The sequence below is a fragment of the Gorilla gorilla genome, chromosome 1 (assembly GCF_029281585.2).
Source record: "Gorilla gorilla gorilla isolate KB3781 chromosome 1, NHGRI_mGorGor1-v2.1_pri, whole genome shotgun sequence".
NCBI lineage: Eukaryota > Metazoa > Chordata > Mammalia > Primates > Hominidae > Gorilla > Gorilla gorilla.
The window spans coordinates 169094435-169119623 of NC_073224.2; the positions used below are offsets into that span (position 1 = coordinate 169094435).

Genomic DNA, 25189 nt, shown 5'->3' on the forward strand with positions numbered 1-25189 from the left:
GGAATGTGATGGAGTTCCTTTACATAGAAAGACACCTAAATATCTCAGCCAGAAAATGATGCAAAATTCTATAGCAGCCTGTATAGGGTTTCCAATCTCTGTAAGTGAACAGAATTACACATGTATACACTGAATTTAAGGAACACACATGATAAGACCACCCCAGTTAGAGAGTTTATTAATTTTCTATTGCTTCCTAACAAATCACCACAAATTTAGTGATTTAAAGCAACACAGTTTTACTATCTCACAATTTCTGTGCAGGAATCTGGGTATGCATTAGCTTGGTCTTCAGCTCAGGGTCTCACTAGACTGAAATCAAAGTGTCAGCCTGGGCTGTGGTCTCATTTGAGGCTTGAGATCATCTTCTAAGGTCAGCAGGAAAGTGGTGATGCTGCTGCTGCTCTTGCTCCTGCTTATCTCTTTTAAGGTTTTGCCAGATTAAATCAAACCCACCCAGGAACTTTTCCTTTCTAATTAACTCAAAATCAATTGACTAGGAAACTTAACTGCATCTGGAAAATACCTTTGGCAATATAATGCAACATAATCATGGGAGTTATTACCCATGATATTCCCAGCTTCTGCTCACACTCAAGGCGAGATGATTATACAGCTTGTGTATACCAGGGGGTGGATATCTTGGAGGCTATCAGAATTTTGTCTAATTCAGAGGGCACTGAGACAGATAAATAAGAATCAGGGTGTCCCACACAACAGCATTACACATAAGTGTCTCAGAATTACTTAGGATGGTAAAATTACTGAGGATGATATAATTGTGTTCTGATCCTTTTTTGTTTGTTTGTTTGTTTTGAGATGGAGTCTTGCTCTCTCACCCAGACTGGAGTGCAGTGGAGTGATTTCCGCTCACTGCAACCTTCGCCTCCTCCACTCACTGCAACCTTCGCCTCCTGGGTTCAAGTGATTCTCCTGCCTCAGCCTCCCAAGTAGCTGGAATTGCAGGCATGCGCCACAAGCCTGGCTAATTTTTGCATTTTTAGTAGAGATGAGGTTTCACCATGTTTGCCAGGCTGGTCTTGAACACCTGACCTCAAGTAACCCACCCACCTTGGCCTCCCAAAGAGCTGGGATTACAAGCATGAGCCAACGTGCCTGGCCATGTTCTGATCGTTTAATGATGGCAACATTTAGTATTATAGAGCATGAAAATGTCAAAGTCGCAACTCTAAAATGTTTTTATTTAGAAATATGTGCCTGTTAGAATTTTAGTTACTAGAATTATTTAAGAAAATTGGACTTTTTATAATAACAGGTCAACATTGTAATTCCAAGCTAAAATGGATGAGTAATTGCTTTAGGCTTGTAATTTCAGATTAAAATCTTACTTGTAACATTTAAGAGAACTTCAGGTTCATCATACCTATAAATTTAATTTATTAGGCTTATAAGAGTGACTTAAGTTCTTGGGAAGTTTCTTAAGTCGCCTAATTGGTATACTTAGAAAGAAAATAGAAATATGTTACATTAATAAATGTGCTTAAATATTTAAGGAATTTAATTAAGTTGGGAAATCTTCCTTCAAAGTAATTATAAAATTTGCTATGTTTATGAATGTGTTAAAAAGATTTATAAACTAACATAAAAGCTTAAGAAGAACAAGAGTTTAAATAAATTGAATACTAATTTTGTACCAAAATTACGTTAAATACGTTTTTTTCTAGGCATAAAAACTGCCCTCAGGAACATAAAAATACTCATGTTCAACAAGTTTCAACTGTGCTATTTTGTATGACCTCTGTCAAGTTACTTAACTTCTCTTAGCTTCAGTTTCCTCATCTACAAAATGGGTATCATCATATTAACTTTTAGGGTTGCTGTAAGGATTGAGATATTTTGCATAAAGTGGTTGGAACATGTAAGGCCCTCAATAATGTCAGCTCAAAGAAAAAGAGATTAGAGGGTCCAAGATGATAGACTAGAAGCAGCTCACGTGTGCTGCTCTCAGAGAGGAAACAAAAGGGCTAGTGAACACTGACCCTGCAGGCCAAACATCTGAGAAACCACATTGGGATCCATCAAGGCAGCAGGGGACACAGAGCAGAGAGAAGCAAAGCTGGACACCAGCCTATTTTGGCTTAGTGTGAAACCAGGAGAACCTCTCCCACATGGTAAAGGGTGAGTGAGAGCCCCCTAGAAGATTCACACTCTCCACAGGGACCAATGCAAGACTGGGAATGGAAAAATCCCTCTGGCCCCCCACGCTCCCATCTGTGATAATAAACTGAGGTAGAGAGCCATCTGGTCATTTTGTGGAGGCAACTTTTGAGTCCAAGAGGGCCTCTGCAAGCCTTTGGCCCCAAAGCACCAGCACTGGCACCATAGCTCCAATAGAGGCCACATTTGCAGTGTCTGGGAGAAATAAGATTGATCTATCCTCATCTCATTGGACAGGGCTCACTACCAGCTTCCAGCCCAGTGGTGCTGCTTCTGCCTGAACTTGGCCAGCAGCCATAGCCTCCTGCTGTCCCAGGAAGCACCCAGATGGCAGAACAAGTGATCTCACCCATCCCCACCACTGATAACCAGGTGGACAATGCCTGCTAGAGCTTCCAGCCGAACAGTCCCACTTCTACATAAACTCAGCGAAGGGTGCAGCATTCTGTTGTCCTGAGAAATACCCAGATGGTAGGGTGGTTGACACCACACACCCAGGCCAATGGTAGCCAAGGGGGACAATGCCTGCTAGATCTTCAAGCCCAGAAAACCCTCTTCTGCCTGAACTCAGCTAGCAGGCAAAGCCTGCCTTTTTCCTGAGAAACACTGAGATGGCAAGAAGGGTGACCCTACCAACCCGTACCACTGGAAGCCAAGTGGGTAATGCTTGCCAGAGTTTCCAATTCAGAGGTTCCACCTCTGTCTAAATTTGTTGGAGGTGCAGCTTCCTGTTGCCCTGGAAACACCCAGATGGCAGGGTGGGCAATTCCACCTACCCCTGCCTCTCATAGCAAGATGGGCCACATCTGTTAGAGCTTCCAGCTCAGTGGTTCTGCTTTTGCCTAAACTCTGTAGACAAGTGCAACCTTATGTTTCCCTGAGAAGCACTCAAACAACATATTAGGGCCAACCCAGCAAGTAAGTGGCTTGTCTGCTAACTGCAACCTCTGCCTAAGGAAGTCCTGTGGGCCAGAACACCCAACAAAAGAAACACAGTCATGGAGACAGTAATTGGAGGGGTCTCCTCCAAGACCCAGGAGCAGGCTATAATTGAAGCCAGTTGTCTAAACCCACTGAGAATCACAATCAAACCCTCAAGGGCACCAAAAAAGATAAAAGCAAAAAGCCCATCCAAAGGACTGCAACTTCAAAGACTGAAGAAACATCAGCCCACATTGATGAGACAAAAACAGTGCAGGAACTCTGGCAATAACAACAACAACAAAAAAGGCAAAAATGTCTTCTTACCTCCAAATGACCACACTAGTTCCCCAGCAAAGGTTGTTAACCAGGCTGAAATGACCAAAATGTCAGAACTAGCATTCAGTATATGGATAGAAATGAAGATCATTGATATTCAGGATAAAGTTGAATCCTAATCCATGGAATCTAAAGAATATAATAAAACAACACAGGAGATGAAAGATAAAATGGCCATTTTAAGAAAGAATCAAACTGAACTAACAGAGTTGAAAAACTCACTTTAAGAATTTCATAATACAACCAGTATTAACAGCTGCATCAACCAAGCTGAGGAAAGAATCTCAGAGCTTGAGAGACTGCTTCTCTGAAATAACTCCGTCAGACAAAAATCAAGCAAAAACAATAAAGAATGGATAAAACCTCTGAGAAATATGGGATTATGTAAAGAGACCAAGAGACCAAATCTATAATTCATTGGCATCCCAAGGAAAGGGAGAGAAATCAAGCAACTTGGAAAACGTATTTGAGGTTATCATCCATAAAAATTTTCCCAATTTCACTAGAGAGGCCAACATTTAAATCCAGGAAATGCAGAGAACCCCTACAAGACACTATATAAGACAACCATCCCCAAGACACATAGTCGTCAGATTCTCCAACGTTGAAATGCAGGAAAAAATATTAAAGGCAGCTAGAGAGAAGGGGAAGGTCACCTACAAAGGGAACCCTGTCAAGCTAACAGTGGAACTTTCAGCAGAAACTCTACAAGCCAGAAGAGACTTAGGGGCCTATATTCACCATTCTTTTTTTTTTTTCTTTTTTTTTTTTTTGACAGAGTCTTGCTCTTTCACTCAGGCTGGAGTGAAGTGGCACAATCTCAGCTCACTGCAACCTCCGCCTCCTGGGTTCAAAAGATTCTCCTGCATCAGCCTCCTGAATAGCTGGGATTACAGGTGCCCGCCATCATGCCTGGCTAATTTTTTTATTTTTAGTAGAGATGGGGTTTCACCATGTTGGCCAGGCTGGTCTCGAACTCCTGACCTCAGGTGATTCACCCACCTCGGCCTCCTAAAGTGCTAGGGTTACAGGCCTGAGCTGCCTCGCCCAGCCTCAGCATTCTTAAAAAAAAAAAAAAAAGAAAAAAGAAATTCCAACCAAGAATTTCATATCCAGCCAAACTAGTTTCATAAGCAAAGGAGAAATAATATCATTTTCAGACAAGCAAATGCTAAGGGAATTTGTTACTGCTTTGCACAGTCATTAAGGGAGTGCTAAATGTGGAAAGGAAAGACTGTTACCAGTCACCACAAAAGCACACTTGAGCATATAGGTCGTTGACACTATAAAGCAACCACACAATCAAGTCTGCATAATAACCAGCTAACAATATGATTACAGGATAAAACCTACAAATATCAATTTTTTTTTTTTTTGAGAGGGAATCTCACTGTCACCAGGCTGAAGTGCAGTGGTACAATCTTGGCTCACTTCAACTTCTGCCTCCCAGGTTCAATTATTCTCCTGCCTCAGCCTCCCAAGTAGCTGGGACTGCAGGCACACACCACCACGCCCAGCTAATTTTTATATTTTTAGTAGAGACAAGGTTCCACCATGTTGGCCAGGATGGTCTCAATCTCTAGACCTCATGATCCACCCACTCGGCCTCCCAAAGTGCTGGGATTGCAAGCGTGAGCTACTGCACCTGTCCACACATATCAATATTAACCTTAAATGCAAACAGAATAAATACCTCAATTAAAAGGCACAGAGTGACAAGGTGAAGAAGAAAGCAAGATCCAACTGTATGCTGTCTTCAAGAGATCCATCTCACAGACAATGACACCCATAGATTCAAAGTAAAGGAACAGAGAAAAATTTACCAAGCAAATGGAAAACAGAAAATAGCAGGGGTAACTATTTTAATTTCAGACAAAATAGACACTAAACCAATAATGATCAAAAAACAAAGAGGGAGGCTAGACGTGGTGGCTCACCCCTATAATCCCAGCACTTTAGGAGGCCAAGGTGGGATGATCATTAGAGTTTAGGAGTTCGACATCAGCCTGGCCAACATGGTAAAACTCCATCTCTACTAAAAATACAAAAATTATCCAGATGCTGTGGCTCACACTTGTAATCCCAGCTACTCAGGAAGCTGAGGCACAAGAATAGCTTGAACCTGGGAGGCAGAGGTTGCAGTGAGCTGAGACCATGCCACTGCACTCCAGCCTGGGTGACAAAGTGAGACTCTGTCTCAAAACAAAACAAAACAAAACAAACAAAAAACAAAAAGAAGGACAGAAGGGCATTACATAATTACAAAGAGTTCAATTCAACAAGAAGATCTTACTATCCTACATATATATCCACCCAACACAGGTGCACCCAAATTCATAAAGCAAGTACTTACAGACCTATGAAGAGATTTAGATAACCACACAACAGTACTAGGAGATTTTAACACTCCATGACCATATTAACCATATCATTGAGGCAAAAATACTAACAAAGATATTCAAGATGTGGACACAACATTTGACCAAATGGACTGAACAGACGTCTACAGAACACTATACCCCAAAACAGAATATACATTCTTCCTATCTGCACATAGCACATACTCTAAAATCAACCACTCAAAAGGACATAAAGCAATTCTCAGCAAACCAAAAAACAAACAGAAATGATACCAACTACACTCACGGACTACAGCACAATAAAAATAGAAATCAATACTAAGAAAATCACTCAAAACAATACAATTGTATGGAAATTAAACAACCTGCTTCTGAATGACTTTTGCGTAAATAGTGAAAGGAAGGCAGAGATGAAGAAATTCTTTGAAAGTAATAAGAACAAAGATACAATATACCAGAATCTCTGGGACATAGCTAAGGAAGTGTTAAGGGGGAAGTTTATGGCATTAAACGCTCATATAAAAATGTTAGAAAGATCTCAGATTAATACCTACCATCACAATTAGAGAAACTAGAGAAACAAGAGCAAACCAACCCCAAAGCCAGGAAAGGACAAGAAATAACCAAAATTAGAGCAAAATGAAAGGAAACTGAGATGCAAAATAAAATACACAAAAGATCAATGACTCCAGGAGTTGGTCTTTTGAAAAAATTATTAAGACAGACCATGAGCTAGACTAATAAAGAAAAAAGGAAAGAAGATTCAAATAAACACAATCAGAAATGACCAGGGGTACTTTACCACTGATCCCACGGAAACACAAAAACACCTCAAAGATTATTATGAACACCTCTATGCATACAAACTAGAAAATCTAGAAGAAATGGATGAATTCCTGGAAATATATAACCTCCCAAGATTGAACTAGGAAGAAACTGAATCCCTGAACAGACCAATAACATGTTTGGAAATTGAATCAGTAATAAAAAGCCTACCAACCAGAAGAAGCCCAGAACCAGACGGATTCACAGCCGAATTCTACCAGACATACAAACCTATGACATCCATAGGTTTGTAATGAAGAACTGGTACCAATTCTATTGAACTATTCCAAAAAACTGAGCGGGAGGGACTCCTCCCTAACTCATTCTATGAGGCCAACATGATCCTAATACCAAAACCTGGCAGACACACAACAAAAAAAGAAAACTTCAGGCCAGTATCCTTGATGAACATAGATAAAAAATCTTCAGTGAAATACTAGCAAACCAAATCCAGCAGCACAACAAAACCTAATCCACTATGATGTAGTAGGCTTTATCCCTGGGATGCAAGGTTAGTTAAACATACACAAATCAAAATGTGATTTACCATATAAACAGAGCTAAAACCAAAAATAACATGATCATCTTAATAGGTACAAAAAAGCTCTCCAATAAAAGTCAGCATCCCTTCATGCTAAAAACGGGAGAAGATGTTTGCAAACTACACATCTAACAAAGGTCTAATATCCAGAATCTATAGGGAACTAAAACACATTAATAAGCAAAAAACAAACAACCCCATTAAAAAGTAGGCATGGACATGAACAGACTCTGTTCAAAAGAAGACATGCACATGGGCAACAAGCATATTATAAAATGTTCAACATCACTAACTAGCAAAGAAAGGCAAATCAAAACCACAATGAAATACCATCTATACCAGTCAGAATGGCTCTTTCTAAAATGTCAAAAAACAACAGATGCTGGCAAGGTTGTGGAGAAAAGAAAACGTTTATACACTGCTGGGGGGAATGTAAATTAGTTCAGCCATTGTGGAAAGCACTGCAGTGATTCCCCAAAGAACTTAAAACAGAATTATCAATCAACCCAGCAATCCCATTATTGAGTATGTGCCCAAAGGAATACAAATCATTCTACCATAAAGACTCATGGGTGTGTATGTCTATTGCAGCACTATATACAGTAGCAAAGACATGGAATCAACCTAAATGCCCATGGATGGATACGCAACATATTACACAGCCATAAAAAGAACTAGATCATGTCCTTTACAGCAATATGGATAAAGCTGGAGGCCATAATCCTAAGCAAACTAATACAGAAAAAGAAACCCAAATGCCACATCCTAACTTATAAGTGGGAGCTAAACACTAAGTACACATGACCATAAAGAAAGGAACATCAGGCACTGTGTCCTACTTGAGGCTGGGGGGTGGGAGGAAGGAGAGATTTGAAAAATTCCTTATCAGGTACTCTGTTGATTATCTGGATGATGAAATAATCTGTACACCAAACCTCTGTGATGTGCAATTTACCTGTATAACAAACCTACACATGTACCTCTAAACCTAAAATAAATTTAAAAAATAAAAAGAAGAAGAAAAAAGAAATTGTATTCTTCTCCTAAAACAAGGACACAGGTCTTTTTTACAGTCTGTCCATGCCACTTTAAAAGTTCAATCCTCCATATACTTGCTTAAGTACTGATTAGTTTGTTACCTTTCTAGGCACAAATTATGTTTAGAGAATTAATTTTAATGTCAACAGCAGGAGAGTAACCTGTCAAACCCCATGGAGGTTGATCACACCCTTCAGATCTTAACCAGAAAGTGGCTGAAGGAAAGCAATTGCAAACCCATGTCTCATTTTTGCCCTTAAAATTGAGACATAGAAGGCAGAAAGTCAGCATCAGTCTCCAAGGACTTTTTGCAGCCAGTATTTCTGTGCCAACATCTTAGGCCAAATTATTGGAATGAGGTTTAAAACACTAGGGGAAGGGAGAAGCTGAGTATTCCCTCTAGGCTAATAGTTGCCTGGTGAAATGTCACTGCATTTGTGTCAGAATGCGCAGAGGAATGCAGTCCTGTCTGGGCAGAAGGCAAATAGAAAACCCAAAGAAGAGCTGATTCAATCACTCTGTATGATTTAGAATGTATTATGGTCAACACAGACACTGATCTACTTTTCCCAAGTTCCTATATTTAGGGACTGAAACTGCTGTTTCAAAGCAAAAAAAAAAAAAACAAAAAACCATAAAATGAATTATTCTGAGCACTTATACAAATCTGTTAGTGTGTTCAATTTCTCCTGAGAAAATGCAATGATTTCATGACAGCTCTGGAAGGGAACAAACAGAAGTATAGAAAGGGGTATGGGGAAGTTTCAGAGAGAGAGACAGAGACAGAGGGAGAGACATAAAGAGATAGAAAGGAGGAATATAGAAACAGAGTCTCAAAGAAAGAAAACAAAGAAGGGCAGATTCAGAGACAAGTTGTGAGGCAAGAACCAGACAGAGAAAACAAACACAAAGAAGTAATATTTAGAACACGGAGGCCTAACACTGAAAACCAATGACATAAAAACAAATGAAACACTGAAAAAAATGTATATAACTTTTAAAAACCCAAGGAACCAGCCAGAGGAGCTGGGGAGGGAAAAGAGAGAAAGGAAGATAACCCATGGCAACACGCAATTGAGTCAATATTTATCGAGTGCCCACAGACAGCATGGCAACCTACTGGAACTTAAGTAGAAATAAATTCAATTCTCTCTGGTCCTGAAGGGTGGGGAAGCTCAGGTCTGCCGTGCTGCCTAGGGGCTGAGGAAGTGTGAGTACATGCAGTTCTGCACTGAGCTCCGCTTGCTGCAGTTTGGCCCCAGCTCCACTTCCTTGGTCTGACCTGCAACCTTCTTCCCCAAATTCCATTGAAGAAAAACCAATACTTAAAGAGACACAAAGTTTTGTTTGTTTGTTTGTTTGTCTGTTTGTTTTTCGGTATTTGTAACATCAGGTCTAAAACAAGTACTATTATTAGTAATAATGCCGTATTTCTTTATGAAACATAAAAATCTGGAAGCTAGATGTTTTCAAAACAGAAAGGTTAAAATTTTAAGAAGAGACCAAACAAGAGATCACTTTCATTACGTATCTTCCCTCCCAGGTCCTGACATATATAATAATACATAGTATTTTAAAAGCACCAAAACCCCCACCTGGCCAACATGGTGAAACCCTGTCTCTGCTAAAGATACAAAAAATTAGCCAGGCGTGGTGGTGCATGCCTGTAATCCCAGCTACTCAGGAGGCTGAGGCAGGAGAATCTCTTGAACTCGGGAGGCAAAGGTTGCAGTGAGCCGAGATAGTGCCATTGCACTCCAGCCTGGGTGACAGGGCGAGACTCTGTCTCAAGAAAAAAAAAAAAAAAGCACCTCACAAATTGCCACTAAAGAACTTACTCATGCAACCAAACACCACCTGTTCCCCCAAAAAACCTATGAAAATTAAAATAAAATAAACAAAACAAATCTCTCTAAATTTTATACAATTTAGTCTAGAAAATACGTTGTAAGAATATCAGAGTACACAGACACATATCTGATCAAAATGTCTCCAAAAAACTTGCAGAAAGGGAAATGTAGTCTATTATATGACTCACCGTGTCCATGAAATAAAAATAAACCATGGTTTCTAAGAAATACAACCATTTCTGGCAGTGGGTGCTAGAAAATAGATTTGCAAAGAAAAGACACAATAATCAAAGCTCATTATGTTCCATCAATGGACCATACCTATTCAGACCAAACTATACCTGGTAAACCTAAAGAAAGAAGGCACATAGCAGAATAATTTGTGGAATATTAGCTTATTTATTCTTCCTATATTTTCCTACCTCACAACTGGAATTTTAGAACTGCTCTGCCTCTAGGATTTTTACAGGGTGGAAAACCAAAAGACACTTAAAAGAGATTTTTTTTTTGTCATATTAGAACTTCTTGAAAAGACTATGCTACTATTATCCTGAGGATGCAGGATAGAGAGAATACTTTCAGAAGCTTGGGAAGAGGGAGCTATGCCTCCTGAACCAAAAAGAGGGTCAAAGTCAAGGGCCCAGGCATTTCTCAGTAGCAAAATACCACCCCAGGGAGGTGTTATGTGTTAGTGGAAAGGATCACACAGTCTGAAACAGAGAGATTCTTAATGGTACCCAGTGGACAAAGGACCAATGACTACATCTCAGATGATGTGGCACTCCCTATAACTAACTTTAGGAATTCAGCACAACTCTATGGTGTGGCAAGTCCCAGTAGTGACTTCAACTGAATTCTCTACCACTCTAGCAAAATAGACTATGAGAACAATTTTTGTTAATTTTATAAAAAATGAGCTATTTCATATACATTGGAGTTTGTGGTCTAGATGTCATATATGCTACACAAACCTTGGCGTCAAATAGAATGAGGTTTGACTTAACTTTTGGTCATCTTACTTAATTTCTCCAAGTCTTACTTCTGTCATCTGTAAATGGAGACCAAAGGTAGAATTGTATTCATTTGTTATTATAAGTTGTGAGCAATAGCTGTATGCTCAGTGCTTAGTCCAGTAGCTGGAACATAGTCAGTGTTCAGTAATGGTCATTATTTTTCTTCAGTTTGAAAAATGTCTCACTCTAGTAAGAAGTCAAGCAAAATTTGGACACAAAGCTTATACGTAACTATTACAGAGGGAAACACCATCAGTTATGCACAACTGTTTACAAGATTTAAAAATGTAGACTATTAATAATTCTTCAAGAGAAATACCCCTAACCATTTCAGGAAGGACAATATGAACACACAAACCAAGAAAAACACCGACCATCTCCCACAACTTTCTCAGCAGAGGCCCGTGCCCATTCAGATCAACGTGTCCAAAAAACCTCAAACTCATGGGAAAGAAAAATTTTAAAAGCAATTCAAAGCTTTAATATGTCAATGGCTTTTAAAAAGTCAACTGTCACATTTCTTCTCCTTTTCTTCCCTCCCTTCCCTCAACACAATCGTGTTTGAGGCCAAAGCTATTTATAATTCTTGGAGTGACTGACGTTAAAAGACTTTTGACAAGCAGTCTAGTGACCTTGATGAAAGTATCTTAATCTGACAGATAGACTTCTCAAATGGAATGTGGGAGGGGAGAGCATACTTTAACTTTTGGTAAGCTAAAATAGCACCTTGAAAATTGAATGACCCTAGATATGGATTTAGTAGTTGTACCCATTTCAGGTTATAAAAGCCCTAAGATTAAAAAAAAATTGCAAGTCCAGCTCAGGATAGAGGAAGGTTGATATTTCTGCATCTAATGTATGCCTCTAGCTCATTAGGTAATAAGGTTTGCATTCACATTAAAATTCTTAGTGTGACTTCAGGCTCTCCTCATTTTTGCTTTCCTCTACCCTTCTCAAATGATTTGGGACTAATCATTGGTTTCAGTTCTCTCACCAAGGGGCCCATGGTGAAAAAATCATGACTTAACAATTCAACAAGCATTTCTTGAGCATTTGTTATGAACTCAATACCAGGAATACCGACATGGACATAGTCTTTGCTGTCAGCCCTGTCTCAAAACTCTGGCAGAGGCTTCTCCAGTTATATAGTTTGGATATTTGTCCCTGCTCAAATCTCATGTTGAATTGTAATCTCCAATGTTGGAGATGGGGCCTGATGGGAGGTGTTTGGTTCATCCGGTCAGATCCATCATGGCTTGGTGCTGTCCTCATGATGGTGAGCAAGTTCTCATGAGATCTGGTTGCTGTAAAGTGTGGCACCTACCCACCCCCTACTGTCTCTCTTGCTCTTGCTTTTGTTATGTGAAGTGCCTTCTCCCACTTCATCTTCCACCTTGAGTAAAAGCTCCCTGAGGCCTCCCCAAAAGCCAAACAGATGCCAGAACCATCTTGTGTGACCTGCAGAACCATGGACCAACTGAGCCTTTTCTTAAAATAAATTACCCAGTCTTAGGTATTTCTTTAGAGTAATGCAACAATGGCCTAATACAGAAAGTTGATATTTAGAAGTGAGGCATTGCTATAAAGATAGGTACCCAAAAATGTGGAAGCAGCTTTGGAACTAGGTGACAAGAAGATGTTAGAAGAGTTTCGACATCTCAGAAGAAGACAGGAAGATGAGGTAAACTTTGCAAATTTTTAGAAACCCATTAAATGGTTGTAACCAAAATGCCGATAGTGATATGGACAATAAAATCCAGGCTGAGGAGATTTCAGACTGAAATGAGGAATTATTGGGACCTGGAGCAAAGGTCACCCTTGTTATTCCTTAGCAAAGAATTTGGCTATATTGTATCCATGCCTTAGGAATCTGTGGAAGTTTGAACTTGAGAGTGACAACCTAAGGTATCTAGATTGAAGGAAGACATTTCTAAGCAGCAAATTGTTCAAGATGTGGTCTGAGTTCTTCTAATAGCCTATGTTCAGATACCAGAGCAAAGAAATGACTTAAAATTGAATTTATATTTAAAAGGAAAGCAGAGCATAAATGTTTAGAAGATTTCTCAGCCTAGCCATGTGGCAGGGAAAGAAAAAGCATTTTTCTGGAGAGGAATCCAAGCAGCCTGCAGAGAAACCACTTGCTAGAGAAATTTGCATAAATAAAAGGGAGCCAAGTGCTAATAGCCGAGACAATAGGAAAACAATTTTGAAAGCATTTCAGAGACTTTTGAGACAGCCCATCACAGGATCAAAGACCTAGGAAGGAAGAATGATTTTGTGGGCCAGGCCCAGGGCTCTGCTGCCCTGCACAACCTCAGGACAATGCTCCTTGCATCCTGGCTGCTCCAGCACTAGCCATGGCTCAAAGGGGCCCAGGAGTAGCTCAGGAAGCAGCTCCAGAGGGGCAAGCCATAAGTGTTGGTGGCTTCCACATGGTGTTAAGCCTGCAGGTATACAGAGTGCAAGAGTGGTGGAGGCTTGGCACCCTCCACCTAAATTTCAGGGAACATGTAGAAAAGCCTGGATGTCCAAGCTGCTTATCAGAGCAAGCCCTCACAGAGAACCTCTATTCAAGTAGTGCAGAGAGGAAATGTGGCATAGGAGTCCCACACAGAATCCCCACCAGGGCATTGCCTAGTGCAGCTGTGGGAAGAGGGCCACCATCCTCCAGACCCAAGAATGGAAGAACCACTGGCACTTTGCACCCTCAGTGTAGAAGAGCCACAGACATGCAACTCCAACCCATGACAGCAGCCACACGGACCGAACCCTGCGAAGCTACAGACCAGAGCTGCCAAAGGCCTTAGGAGCTCACACCTTGCACCACTGTGTCCAGCATATGGGGCATGGAGTCAAAGGAGACTATTTTGGAGCTATAAGATTTATTGACTGCCCTGCTGGGTTTCAAACTTGCATAGAGCCTGTAGCCTTTTTCTTTTGGCCAATTTTCCCCCTTTGGAATGGGAATGTTTACCCAATGCTTGTACTCACATTGTATCTTGGAAGTAAATAAATTATTTTGACTTTACAGGCTTATAGGTGGAAGGAACTTATCTCCAGATGAAACTTTGGACTTAGACTTTAGACTTGGAACTGTTGAATTAATGCCAGAGCAAGTTAAGATTTGGGGGTACTATTGAGAAGGCATGACTGTATTTCGCAGCATGAGAAGGATGTGAGATTTAGGGGTGGAGAAGAGGGGTGGAATGATATAGTTTGGATATTTGTCCATGCCCAAATCTCATGTTGAATTGTAATCCCCAATGTAGGAGATGGGGCCTAATGGGAGGTGTTTTCGTCATGCATGGAGGCAGATCCCCAGTACTTGGTGCAGTTCTCATGATAGTGAGTGAGTTCTTGCAAAATTTGGTTGTTGTAAAGTGTGATACTACCCCTGCCCTGACACACATACAGTCTCTCTTGCTCTTGCTTTTGCCATATGAAGTGCCTTCTGTTTTGCCTTCCATTATGAGTAAAGCATGTACAAGCATGGCACTGGAATGTACTGCAGGCTGTAATAAGTTAGACTGGCTCATTTATTTAAAAAAAGAGGTTTAATTGGCTCATGGTTCGGCAGGCTTTAAAACATGGCACTGGCATCTGCTTGGCTTCTGGGGAACCAGCTTCTGGGAACCATGAACGGCCTAATACACCCAGCTTCTTATAGCTGGGCCCATTCATTCTTGTCTACCACCCAATCTCTTGAGCCACTTCCTGTGGCTCCCACAACCTCCCACTATGGCATTGTATTTTTCTTTCTTGTATGGTTACAGAGCAGCTATAATTCAAGATTTATGAACTTTTGAGGTTCATTCTTCTGATGATGATTGGAACACATGCATGAGTTTCCACTAATGTTCCATTTTATAGAAAAGGGCTTCCATTTCTATTTTGGCTTCCATTTTCATTCTTGTTCTAGAAGTCTTCATGATTTTCTAGATCCTTCCTAGGAAGAGTTTCGTTTCACTCAGACAGTCCTGCCTCTCTGCAGATAAGGCATTATTATCCAGAGCACAATCTTAGTGGCTGCGATCTTTCTACCTGCACACAAGCTTCCCTAATGACATCTGTTTGGATTTCTATGTTCTATTTGTACATTACTTTGTGCCCACCTCCAGGAGAACTAAGTGTGAGCTTGTAAATAATAAACAGACACTGTGTCATATTCTAAAGCTGTGGAGATAAGACACAGAACCTACAATCAACAACTACAGTCTCAAAGGGAAAACAATAAGACAATAGACAATTATAAGTCATTTATAACTATAAGTAGCAGAAGTATTCAGAAACACCATGGGCATAGAGAGGAAAAGCCCAAGTCTTCTCATGAAAGTGAAGGTGGGCATCACAGAGGAGGTGAGGTTTGAGTGGAATTGTAAAGGTGACATAGGCGTATACTAGATGAACTAAATGGTTGATAGGAAAAACGGGACTGGGTGAAGGTACACAGATTGGAGGCAGTGGGAACAGTGTATGCAAAAGCCTGGGATATACAACAGCATGGTATATCTAAGGTATAATAACCCTGTATGTTTTGCTTAGGAGTTTGACTTTTATCTTATAGGCCAAAACAGCAAATAAAATTAATCTGGAGGGCCTACAGACTCCTGCCTCTCATGGTATTTAGTAATGTCTATTGTGGATGAGGAAGACAGGACTGTGAATCAAATGCTGTCTGTTTGCAATCTAAGCATAGATAAACTTGAGCCACTGAAGGATTTTATTAATCTGTAAATAATGTACCTGCAAGTTTCTGTCTTGTGACTCCAAGTAGGAGAGCTTCCTTAAGATCTAGCCTGGCCTTGTGGATGTATTTACTGACCATGTCAGGATTTTTATCTTTCCAGACTTTTTTTTTCTTTTTAGATGCAGTCTTACTCTGTCACCCAGGCTGGAGTGCAATGGCACCATCTTGGCTCACTGCAACCTCTGCCTCCCAGGTTCAAGCGATTCTCCCACCTCACCCTCCCAAGTAGCTGGGACTACAGGCACCTGCCACCACAATTGGCTAATTTGTTTTTGTATTTTTAGTAGAGATGGGGCTTCACCATGTTGGCCAGGCTGGTCTCAAACTCCTGACCTCAAGTTATCTGCCCCCCTCGGCCTCCCAACATGCTGGGATTACAGGTGTGAGCCACCACAACTGGCCCAGACATTTTTAATTGCAAGTAAACAGCCTGTAGATTTCCTTGAAGGTTTTAATATTTGCCCTCAAAGTGAGAATATTAAACTATGGAAGAGGAATAAGCAAACAAATAAATATGAATAGTGTGATAAGTGCCATAATAAAGGTACATTCTTAAAAGCCTGCAACATAATGCAGAGAGAAAAACTAACTGGATGATTAGAGAACTCTTTATCAAGTAGATAATACAAAAGCCTTGCATGACAAGTTAGAACTCTTAGAGGTGGAGAAGGGAATTTGCAGAAGAGGAAACAGCCTAAGCTAAGAGCACTAGTGTGGGGGTGTCTGTGGTCTATTCAGGAAACAGCAGAGAATTTTGTATTGACAGCGTGGTGGTGAACCAGGACTGGTGGCAGATATACAACTGTAAAGGCAGGTTGAGGCAATTGTGAAAAACCTTGTATAACATGCTTTGAGCAGAGCTGTTTCTTAGACACACCTCTGATGTAGTAAGGAGAACAGGCTGTAACTTAGCATGGAGACAGAGAGAGTAGTTTAAAATCCAGTAAGGCATTCGGAGCAGAGAAGCTGATCCAGAAGTAAGAGCATGCACCCCCTATCCCGCTGCCTGGAAAAAATGCAGAAGTCCAGGTTGGAGTTACAGTTCCATCACAAATGGCCTATGATTCAGGCTGTGGGAACACCTCAAGCAATTTCAGCCTGATAGAGCCGCCAGTGCCCTCTGATGGTGGCCCGTTTGATGGCCAGAAATCAAGGCACCATCTAATTCCTCTTCCATTTCCCAAGGTTTTACCAAATGCTTGGCTGCTGTGATAACTGCTGGAGCCACAGATCTTCAAGACATTGGTCTTTCAATCGAAAAGCTCATAGTCTGGTCATCCTGATGTAAGACACAGAGATGAGCATATCATTGGTCTATGCAATAAAAAAATATGCATAAGAAAGTTTGTATAGAAGGGTGATTAACTCAGGACTCGGGGGCTTTGATGGTGGTTTGATCTCTGGGTTGGTAGTGAAAATATACCCATGGAAGATGTAATTGGCCTCTGAAATAAGATTAGGACTTCAGAAGGTAATTAATAGGAAGGCTTTCATTGAGACCAACATGGGTTATTTGGAAAACTGAAAGTAAGTCTCTGTTCTAGAAGCATCAACAGTTGGCACAGATTTTGCAGTGGCTCTTCTGAGGAAGTCTTAATGATACTCAATGTTTCCTACAGGGCTTCACTCAGCAAATATGTATTAGGCATCTTCTACAGGCCAAGCCCTCTGGTGAGCAATGTGATATGGGACCCCCAAGGTGCTTACAGCCAAGCATTAAGACAGGCGTTCAGACAGAAGGATATGAAGGGGTACTTTCTTTAAAGTTCAAGTTGTACACAAGTAGCAGTTGGCAGCAAAGGGAAACAGGCTTTTACATGGAAGGGGGCAGTCAAGGAAAGCTTCTCAGAGAAGGAAGTGCTTGAGTTGAACTTTGAAGAAGAAATGAGTAGGAATTTCCCGGATGACAGTCCAGGAAAGGTGTGGCATCTTTGTTTCTGTGATGTGGCTCTAGATGAGTGTCTTCCTGACTCTCTAGTCATGTCATCTCTGCTCTTCTCTTCAGGCTCCTCTTCTTCCCACCCCTACTGTGATTGATCCTTCAAGGTTCTGTGCTCAGCCCTTCCATTGTTTCTTGGATTTGTCCTTTCCCGCCATGTCTTCATCACATCCACAACTTCCACTAACACTTGCGAGCTTCAAACTTCTTAGTAAGTAAAGACTCCACATTGCCAAGTACGGGACTTTTTACCCAGGAAGTCAGCCTATCTCTAATGAAACATGCTCCAAAAATAACTTACCATCTTTCATCTCTGTTGTCCCACCTATCTTTTTGTGGCCTGATTTTATAAGTCAACCTTGAAGAGATCCTTAGCTTGCTTCCTTTCTATTCCCAACATCCAGTGACTCTCCAAGTTCTGCAGTGCTCTTAAATCCTTTCTGTGTCCACTGTTAATTCCTTAAAGGGGTCCCTCATAATCTCTTGCCTGTCTGATTGCAGTCACTTCCTAATCTGTCTCTCTATTTCCAGCTCACACTCTAAACCTATCCTTCCTCACTACTGCTGGGGTGGTATTCCCAATCAGCAAGTCTGATTTTGGATCATATCCCACTTCACCACACCCCTACTGCTTATGATAGTCCTATGTTCCTGACAACCTTTGGAATTAGGTCTCAATGCCTTAGGGTGGTAGACAAACCTCTCCTGCTGACCTCACCAGTAGCTGTATCTGTTGTCCTCTCCCTTCAGGAATTCACCAGAAATTCTAAACGGATTGTAGATCTCCCAAAACATCATTTTTTTTTCATATTCTCTTGCCTTGAAATGCTATCACCTGTAATGTTTTCCCTATCACTCTTTCCACATGACACTGTCACATCCCCTTCCTTGACTCTGCCTTCTGGATAGATGGCCACTTTCTTTTCTGGGCTACTTCTGGACCAGGTATTCTGAACTATCTATTATTATGCCACTTTGTGAAAATCAAAGAAGCAATATAGCTTAGTAGTTAGGAAAAAGCAACCAAATCCCAGCTCTGACACTTACCAGTGTGAACTTAGGCAAGTTATTTAATCTCTCCTTGGCTTAATTTCTACAAAACTTAGCTATAAAATGGGACTGATAATAGTATCTGCCTCATAAAATTGTGTCCAGTTAATGTATATAAAATGCTTTCAACAAAAAAGTACTGGGCTTATAGTAAGGATTATATAAGAATTTGATGATTGCCAACTGTGAGCATCTCGATTTGAGGGAACTATGTCTTGTTCATCTCCATGTTCCCAGGGCCCAGCACCAGTGTCTTACACACAGGGTATGTGGAACAAATGTTTGTTTACAGAGGAATGACTGAATCTCTGGCTTTTCCTTTCCCTTGGTGTAAGACCCAGTAAATCCCTGAGTCATGCTGATTTTCCTTTCCAATGTCCTCCGTGTTTAATTTTTTTCTGTGGTAACTATCACAGCTCCTTCATTTATTCAGCAAAAAGTTATTAGTCAACAGTGTGCAAGGCACCCTAATTGCTAGAGATGACTGCTGTAAACAAGACAGATTCCTTCTGCTTACGGACATTGCATTCTAGCAGAGGACACAGACATGAAATAACAGCACATTAATTACCTGATCAAGAGTGATATATATATAATAGGAGTCTTGGGGAAGTCAGAAAATTTCTCTTAGATAAAAAATGTGACTAATATAAAAAAAACTAGAAGTAAATAGCAAGAATAAAGTGGTAAAAGCTGTGGTGGAGAGTGACCCAGGCAAAGGGAATGGCATGTGTAAAGCTCTGAGGTAGGAAGAAATTTGACATGTAGATTTTTAGTTCCCTGTGTCTGGATTATTGCTACAACTGCTACCCGATTTCTGTAAAGAATGATCCTCCCCACTGCTCCCATATTAAACTTTCCATCATGTAGATTCCCTGCTCAAGAACCTTCCATGATTCCCCATTGCCTACTGAATGACATACTAATTCCTGAGTTGTTTTTCATGTCCCAATATAATATGGGTTTCAGTGATTATCCGATTTTATCTTCCACAAATCATCTACCATATACTCACCACAGCCATCATGAACTACTTGATATTCTCCACACATTCTTTATGTTTTCCTACCTTTCCACCTTCGTTCAGGTTGTTATTGCTACCAAAATGCCTTTCTTCTCTGTTCCTATACATGCTTGTTTCACAAAAAAAATCCATTTGTTATATATGTGATGTGCTTTGATATTTTCTATTCTAGTCTATTACATTCTAGTTCAGTTTTTAAGACAAACAAGCAAGATGTAACCCACATAAGTGATTTCGTAACTCATGAATGGATCTTGACCCAGGGTTGAAAACATTGTCCTAAATAGCTTTAAAGATTTTTTCATGATCTATGATTTTGAAGAGGGTTGGCTTTAGTAGAGTCAAAATTTTCTTCTTGCAGTAGAATCCTCTAACCAGCTACATCTGGATTATTAATCATCTGTATTCTCTGAAGACAGGACAGTGAAATTCAGCCTGAACACATGATCAATGGGGAAGCTAATCATACAGATCCAAAGCACCCTGAGGATGCTTAGTAATACATCTTGATTTGTAGGTGATATCACACTTAGCTATTTCAATCCTGCCAATGATCTGAACTGAAGTTGCTAATTGTATTGAACTGTTCCGGATCACATCTTGGGCAAAGATGAACATGGGAGAGCATTTGTTCCAGCTGAGACTGAGAAAAAAAAAAAAAATGCTCTCTTAGCAAATAAATCCATAGCAACTAGATGCAACTGTAGCTCATGTTATGGCCCATCATCTCTTTCTCTAAGACAGAGAACCTGGGCATCGGCCGCCACCTTCTTTAAATAACCTACCACCAATCCTCTTGACTTTACATCCTACAAGTGTCTCCGATCTGTTGACCTCTCTCCAACTTTCCTGCCTTGCCTGGAGCTCAAGCCTCCTAAATGTTTATTTTGCAATCTTTCTTAGTGTTTCACACAGTGAAAGATCTATTGTGCCATCCTCCTGCTAAGAACCATTCAGTTATCCGCTGTTTGTTCCCTTAGGAGAGGGTCTAGTGGATAGTACATAAAATTGCTTGCAAAGCCCTTCCTGATCCATCCTCAGTAAGCTTTCCTGTCTCATTCTTACTCCCTTCTTTCTTCTTTTCCTCCTCCTTGTCTTCTCTTCCGCCATTCATCTTCTACCCTCTGATCATTAAAAACAAAAAGCTTTGTTCCTCAAAAACTTCATGTTTGCTTTCTTTGGTTTGGTTTTCTGGTCTAGAGCATTCCCTTCTTTATTAGACAGCTCTTATCCTTCCTTCAAAACACATCTTGGATATTTCATTCCTTGAGCCTTCTAAGTCAAAGCTATGAGACTCTCCCCTGTCCTCCCTTAATTCCCTATAGTTCACCATTACACCATATCCAAATTATCCATTCACTTCACTTCAACAGTGTGAAAGCAGGACTTTTTCAGCACAATATTTCTATTGCCTATCACGTAGTAGGAGGACCCTGCAGTGTCCAGCTAAGCTGATGACTTGGAGATAAATCTACCTAACCCTGGGATGAAGTATCTGTGAACTATTTTGATAGCAGATGTAAGTCATGATCTCCAAAGAACTTACCAGTTACTATTAATATTTTTTTTTACTTAGTATGTTTAAATCTCCATTTGTTTTATGTATTTCATTTCATAAATTCAGGAGTGGGTGAAAAAAGAGGTGCTAATTTTGGTTCCCTGAAATTCCAATATTTCAGGTAATCTCTCTTAGACACTAAATTTTACTTCTTACCAGGCCCACCCTGGCCAATATATAGATCCTCAGATTAATGGGGCTTTCACAACAGTTTTATTCAATTATTCTCAATCATCCACTTTTCATTGATTAAACAACTACTAAGTGCTAGATACTGGAAATACTAGATGGTTAAGATGTCATCCCTCCCCTAAAGACCTAGTCTATCCTGAGCTCCAAGGAGGGAAGGGACCAAACAGTAAGCTATTATGAAATAGAAGTTCTTACATAAACTTTAACAGCCAAAGAGTTCCACAGAAGCATAAAAATGTTAAGAAATGAGAGTTTGCTTCCTATACAAAAAAAAAACACCAAGTAAGTTTTATGAATGATAAATATTCTGAGAGAGAAACACACAGCAAGCTGCAGATACCATACAGAGAAGTTTTTGGTTTTTTTTGCTAATGGAACCATGAAGATTCTCATTGCATCCGCTCACATTTAGTCAGTGCTATTTCAGTTAATTCTAATGGATTCTTTTCTCTTTACGTTTTATTTATGTTTGATTGACACACAATGATTGTGCAAATTTATGGAGTAAAATGTGAATGTTTCCCTTTATAACTGAAAAGCAAGTAGCCTAGCAAAGTCAACAAATTTCTTCAGAGGCATAAAAGCAAAATATAGCCAAGGTGATGCAGCAGGTGTTGCAGGTTGTTGCAAGTGTTGCAGGTGTTGATGGGTGGTCAACACTTACAGGTTGTGCTGATTATTAAACTTTGAATGTTAATGTGGAGGCTGCTAATGCTAACACTAGAAAGTTAGAAATGTATTCTGAAGGATTTTTGACTTAAGCAAAATTAGAAATGAGCAAAACCTTCCTGGTCAGAATGATTCTACAATTTTCACAACCCAAAAATTATTCAAAACGCGTCTCTGAGGCTTTTGCATAAGTATTTAGGACCTCTTTGAATTTCTTGATATTCCTTTAACATATTTGCTTTATAATACGTTATCCCTTTGCAGTTCTTTCTAGTTGGAATAGCTCCCTGCCCCTCAGGTGCCCAGTAAACTTAATTGTCACTTCTGTGAAGCCTTAACAAGATCAGTGGGAATCCCTTAGGCTGAATTAATAACTTCCCACTCCTAGTGGCCATACCACTCTATGACTTTCCTTTTAAATTGTCCTTACTCCATTATAGTATTCTTTGTAGAAGTGTCTCTGTTTCCTAACAGACTGTGTAAGCTACCTAATAATTCCATAATTCCTTAGCTACAGGACCCAACAGTGCCTTATATAAATTTCCATATAGGCAGGTTTAATGGGTGAATCATTCTACTTTTTTCTTTGCCTCTTCTGTGTCACCATAGTACTAAGTCTCTGTTCTCTTTCATGGTCTTTTCTTCTCCAGTTTGAAAAACTTTATGATGTACAATAAGGTCTCACATAACATTATTGGTAGGTTCTTGAAAACTGCAACTTTAAGTGAAATGATGGCTATTGAAGTCAATTTTACCATCGGCTAACTAATATAAAAAAGAGATAAATTCTTAGGGTGTATTTCTGCTCACAAAAATGTCACCAAACTTCTAACTAAAAAACAAAACCCTTCTAATCTTAAACCTTGAGATAAATGTAAGCTATACATTCATTTAAGAAAGATTAATACAAACAAGTAAGATAATTGTTTACCCTGTTATTTCAGTTCATGGTCACAGGTGGCCAAAGTCCTTCCTGACAGCTCAGGTAGCCAAGCAGAAACCCATCCTGGACAGAACAATGTGCAAACTCCACACAGACAGTAGCCCCGATGGGGAATCACATTTTTTTCTCATCAATGTTATAATGAAATGAAGTTGAATAAAATGACATTGAATAAAATATTATTTGAGTGCCTGTTGTACATTATTAAAAAGTTCTAATCTGACAATTAGAATATATATTATTTTTAATTAGTTACAAATTTATCTTAGAAAAAAGTAGGAGTTCTAGTCGTAAGAGCCATTTTTGTCAGTTTGGGACAATCACTTTACTTGTCTTGACTTCAGTTTCCTCATCCAAATAATGAGGACATTACCAAATGATCTGCAAATCCAGCGCCCACTCCCCACAACCCACTCTAATACTACAGTCCCATACTCTTTCTGAATTCATGAAAAACGCATAGTCTAGGTCACATAATAGTACACTTAATTAACAGTTTTATTATCTTGTCTCATTACTTCTTTCTTTGCTCTTCCTCAAAAACACATAACCAAATAGTAAGTTCTATGATGTCTGAAGAACTCGGAAAGTCAAACCGATACAGATTCAAGTCCTGATTCTGCCATACAAAACATCTTTCTTGTCAACTTCCTCAACATGGATAAGGCTCAGTTTCTCATGTGTAAAATGGGAATAATAATAGTAGTACTTTTTAAATAGAGTCATAGCTAGCCTCCTTCTGCATTTCTTACGAGTTTCTGCAATTGGCAGTCGTGTAAGAATGCAAGGTCTTAATAACACAGATACGTTCACTGATGAATTATTCACTAGCCTGTGTTTTCGCCCATTATGTCAAAGCATTTTTATCTGTTTCTTGCTGATTGCCAGATACTGTAAATACCTAATAATACAATAAAATTACAGTGCCAACTACATATAGTGCCAACTAAAATTGTAAATCTTGCAATATATGCAAATCTTCATGAAGTTGATAAACACAGAGCTAAATAATTGTAAGGCACACAGGTGAAGCCATTGACAAACTGAAAAAAAGAAAACTAATGAGAATATGACAGACTAGGCACCATAAAGACACTGAATGGAAAATGCTGATTAAATAGATACATGTCTCTAACATTTTTCACAAAACTAAAATCATGTGGCAAATCTTTAAAGAGGATAGTTTTGTATTGTTATGCAAATGCTCAAAATTAATTATTTAATTCATTCTTTGCTCTTTCTAAGGAATAATTGATGGAAGTAATGAGCAAAAGGATGAAATTCAGCATGAGAATAGGAGCATCTCACAGTGGGCACTGCAGAGAAAGCGGGGGACAGTGAGAAGCAGCAAAGGCAGCCCACTCGTCATTCTCAATTCTGACACAGGCCAACTCTGGTGCTTACCATTAGCAGCAAAATGAGAAAGCAGTGGAGAAAAACATAAGGCGGATCATTGAACTCTGTGTGTCTGATACCTAACACCTTATTGAAGTTTCAACCTAAGCAAGTCTATTCAAATATTAAAAAACTAATAATGTTTAAACTTCCATAAAACCTTAGTGAACACTAATTATTTCTATAGCATTTTGCAATAAATAAAAGTAATTTTACTGCTTTTTGTTCAACGAATAACTCTGTGAGGTAGTTGAAACAGATATTACCTCTATTTTACTACTGAAAAACCAAATGTTGGTAGGAGCTTACTCAGGTACTCAGAGAAAGAACACAGGTCCTGGACCCCAGGGCATATTGATAAAAATGTTTTATGTCATTTCCATCTGACCAGTAATGTAGTTCAAATTCTCATTATAATCTTTTTAGGGTATATTTTGTTGGTCTCAATTTTCTGAAAGACAAGAAATCTGAGGATTGAAGAGATTCAATAAACTGGCCCAGAGTCAGTGGTAAATATCAGTTTCCTAATTCCATGATCCCTGCTTTCTCCAGGACACTCTCCCCTTTCACTATGTCAGGTTGTTTGCTAAACTTCAGAATCAAATGT

General features: G+C 39.7%; 1 protein-coding gene across 2 annotated transcripts in view; it reads left to right on the forward strand.

Annotated features, from left to right (window-relative positions):
* The window catches only part of PTGER3 (prostaglandin E receptor 3), a 195647-nt gene that overhangs the window by 164371 nt on the left and 6087 nt on the right, over positions 1–25189 (forward strand). The window contains exon 4 of one of the 2 annotated variants that reach the window (XM_063697674.1): positions 820–2682. The exons of the other annotated variant lie outside the window; for it this stretch is intronic. Coding sequence (XP_063553744.1) covers positions 820–954 — 135 coding nt within the window. The 3' untranslated portion in view covers positions 955–2682. Of the gene's footprint in view, positions 1–819; positions 2683–25189 lie in introns of those variants that run through there. 2 annotated transcript variants of the gene reach the window in all.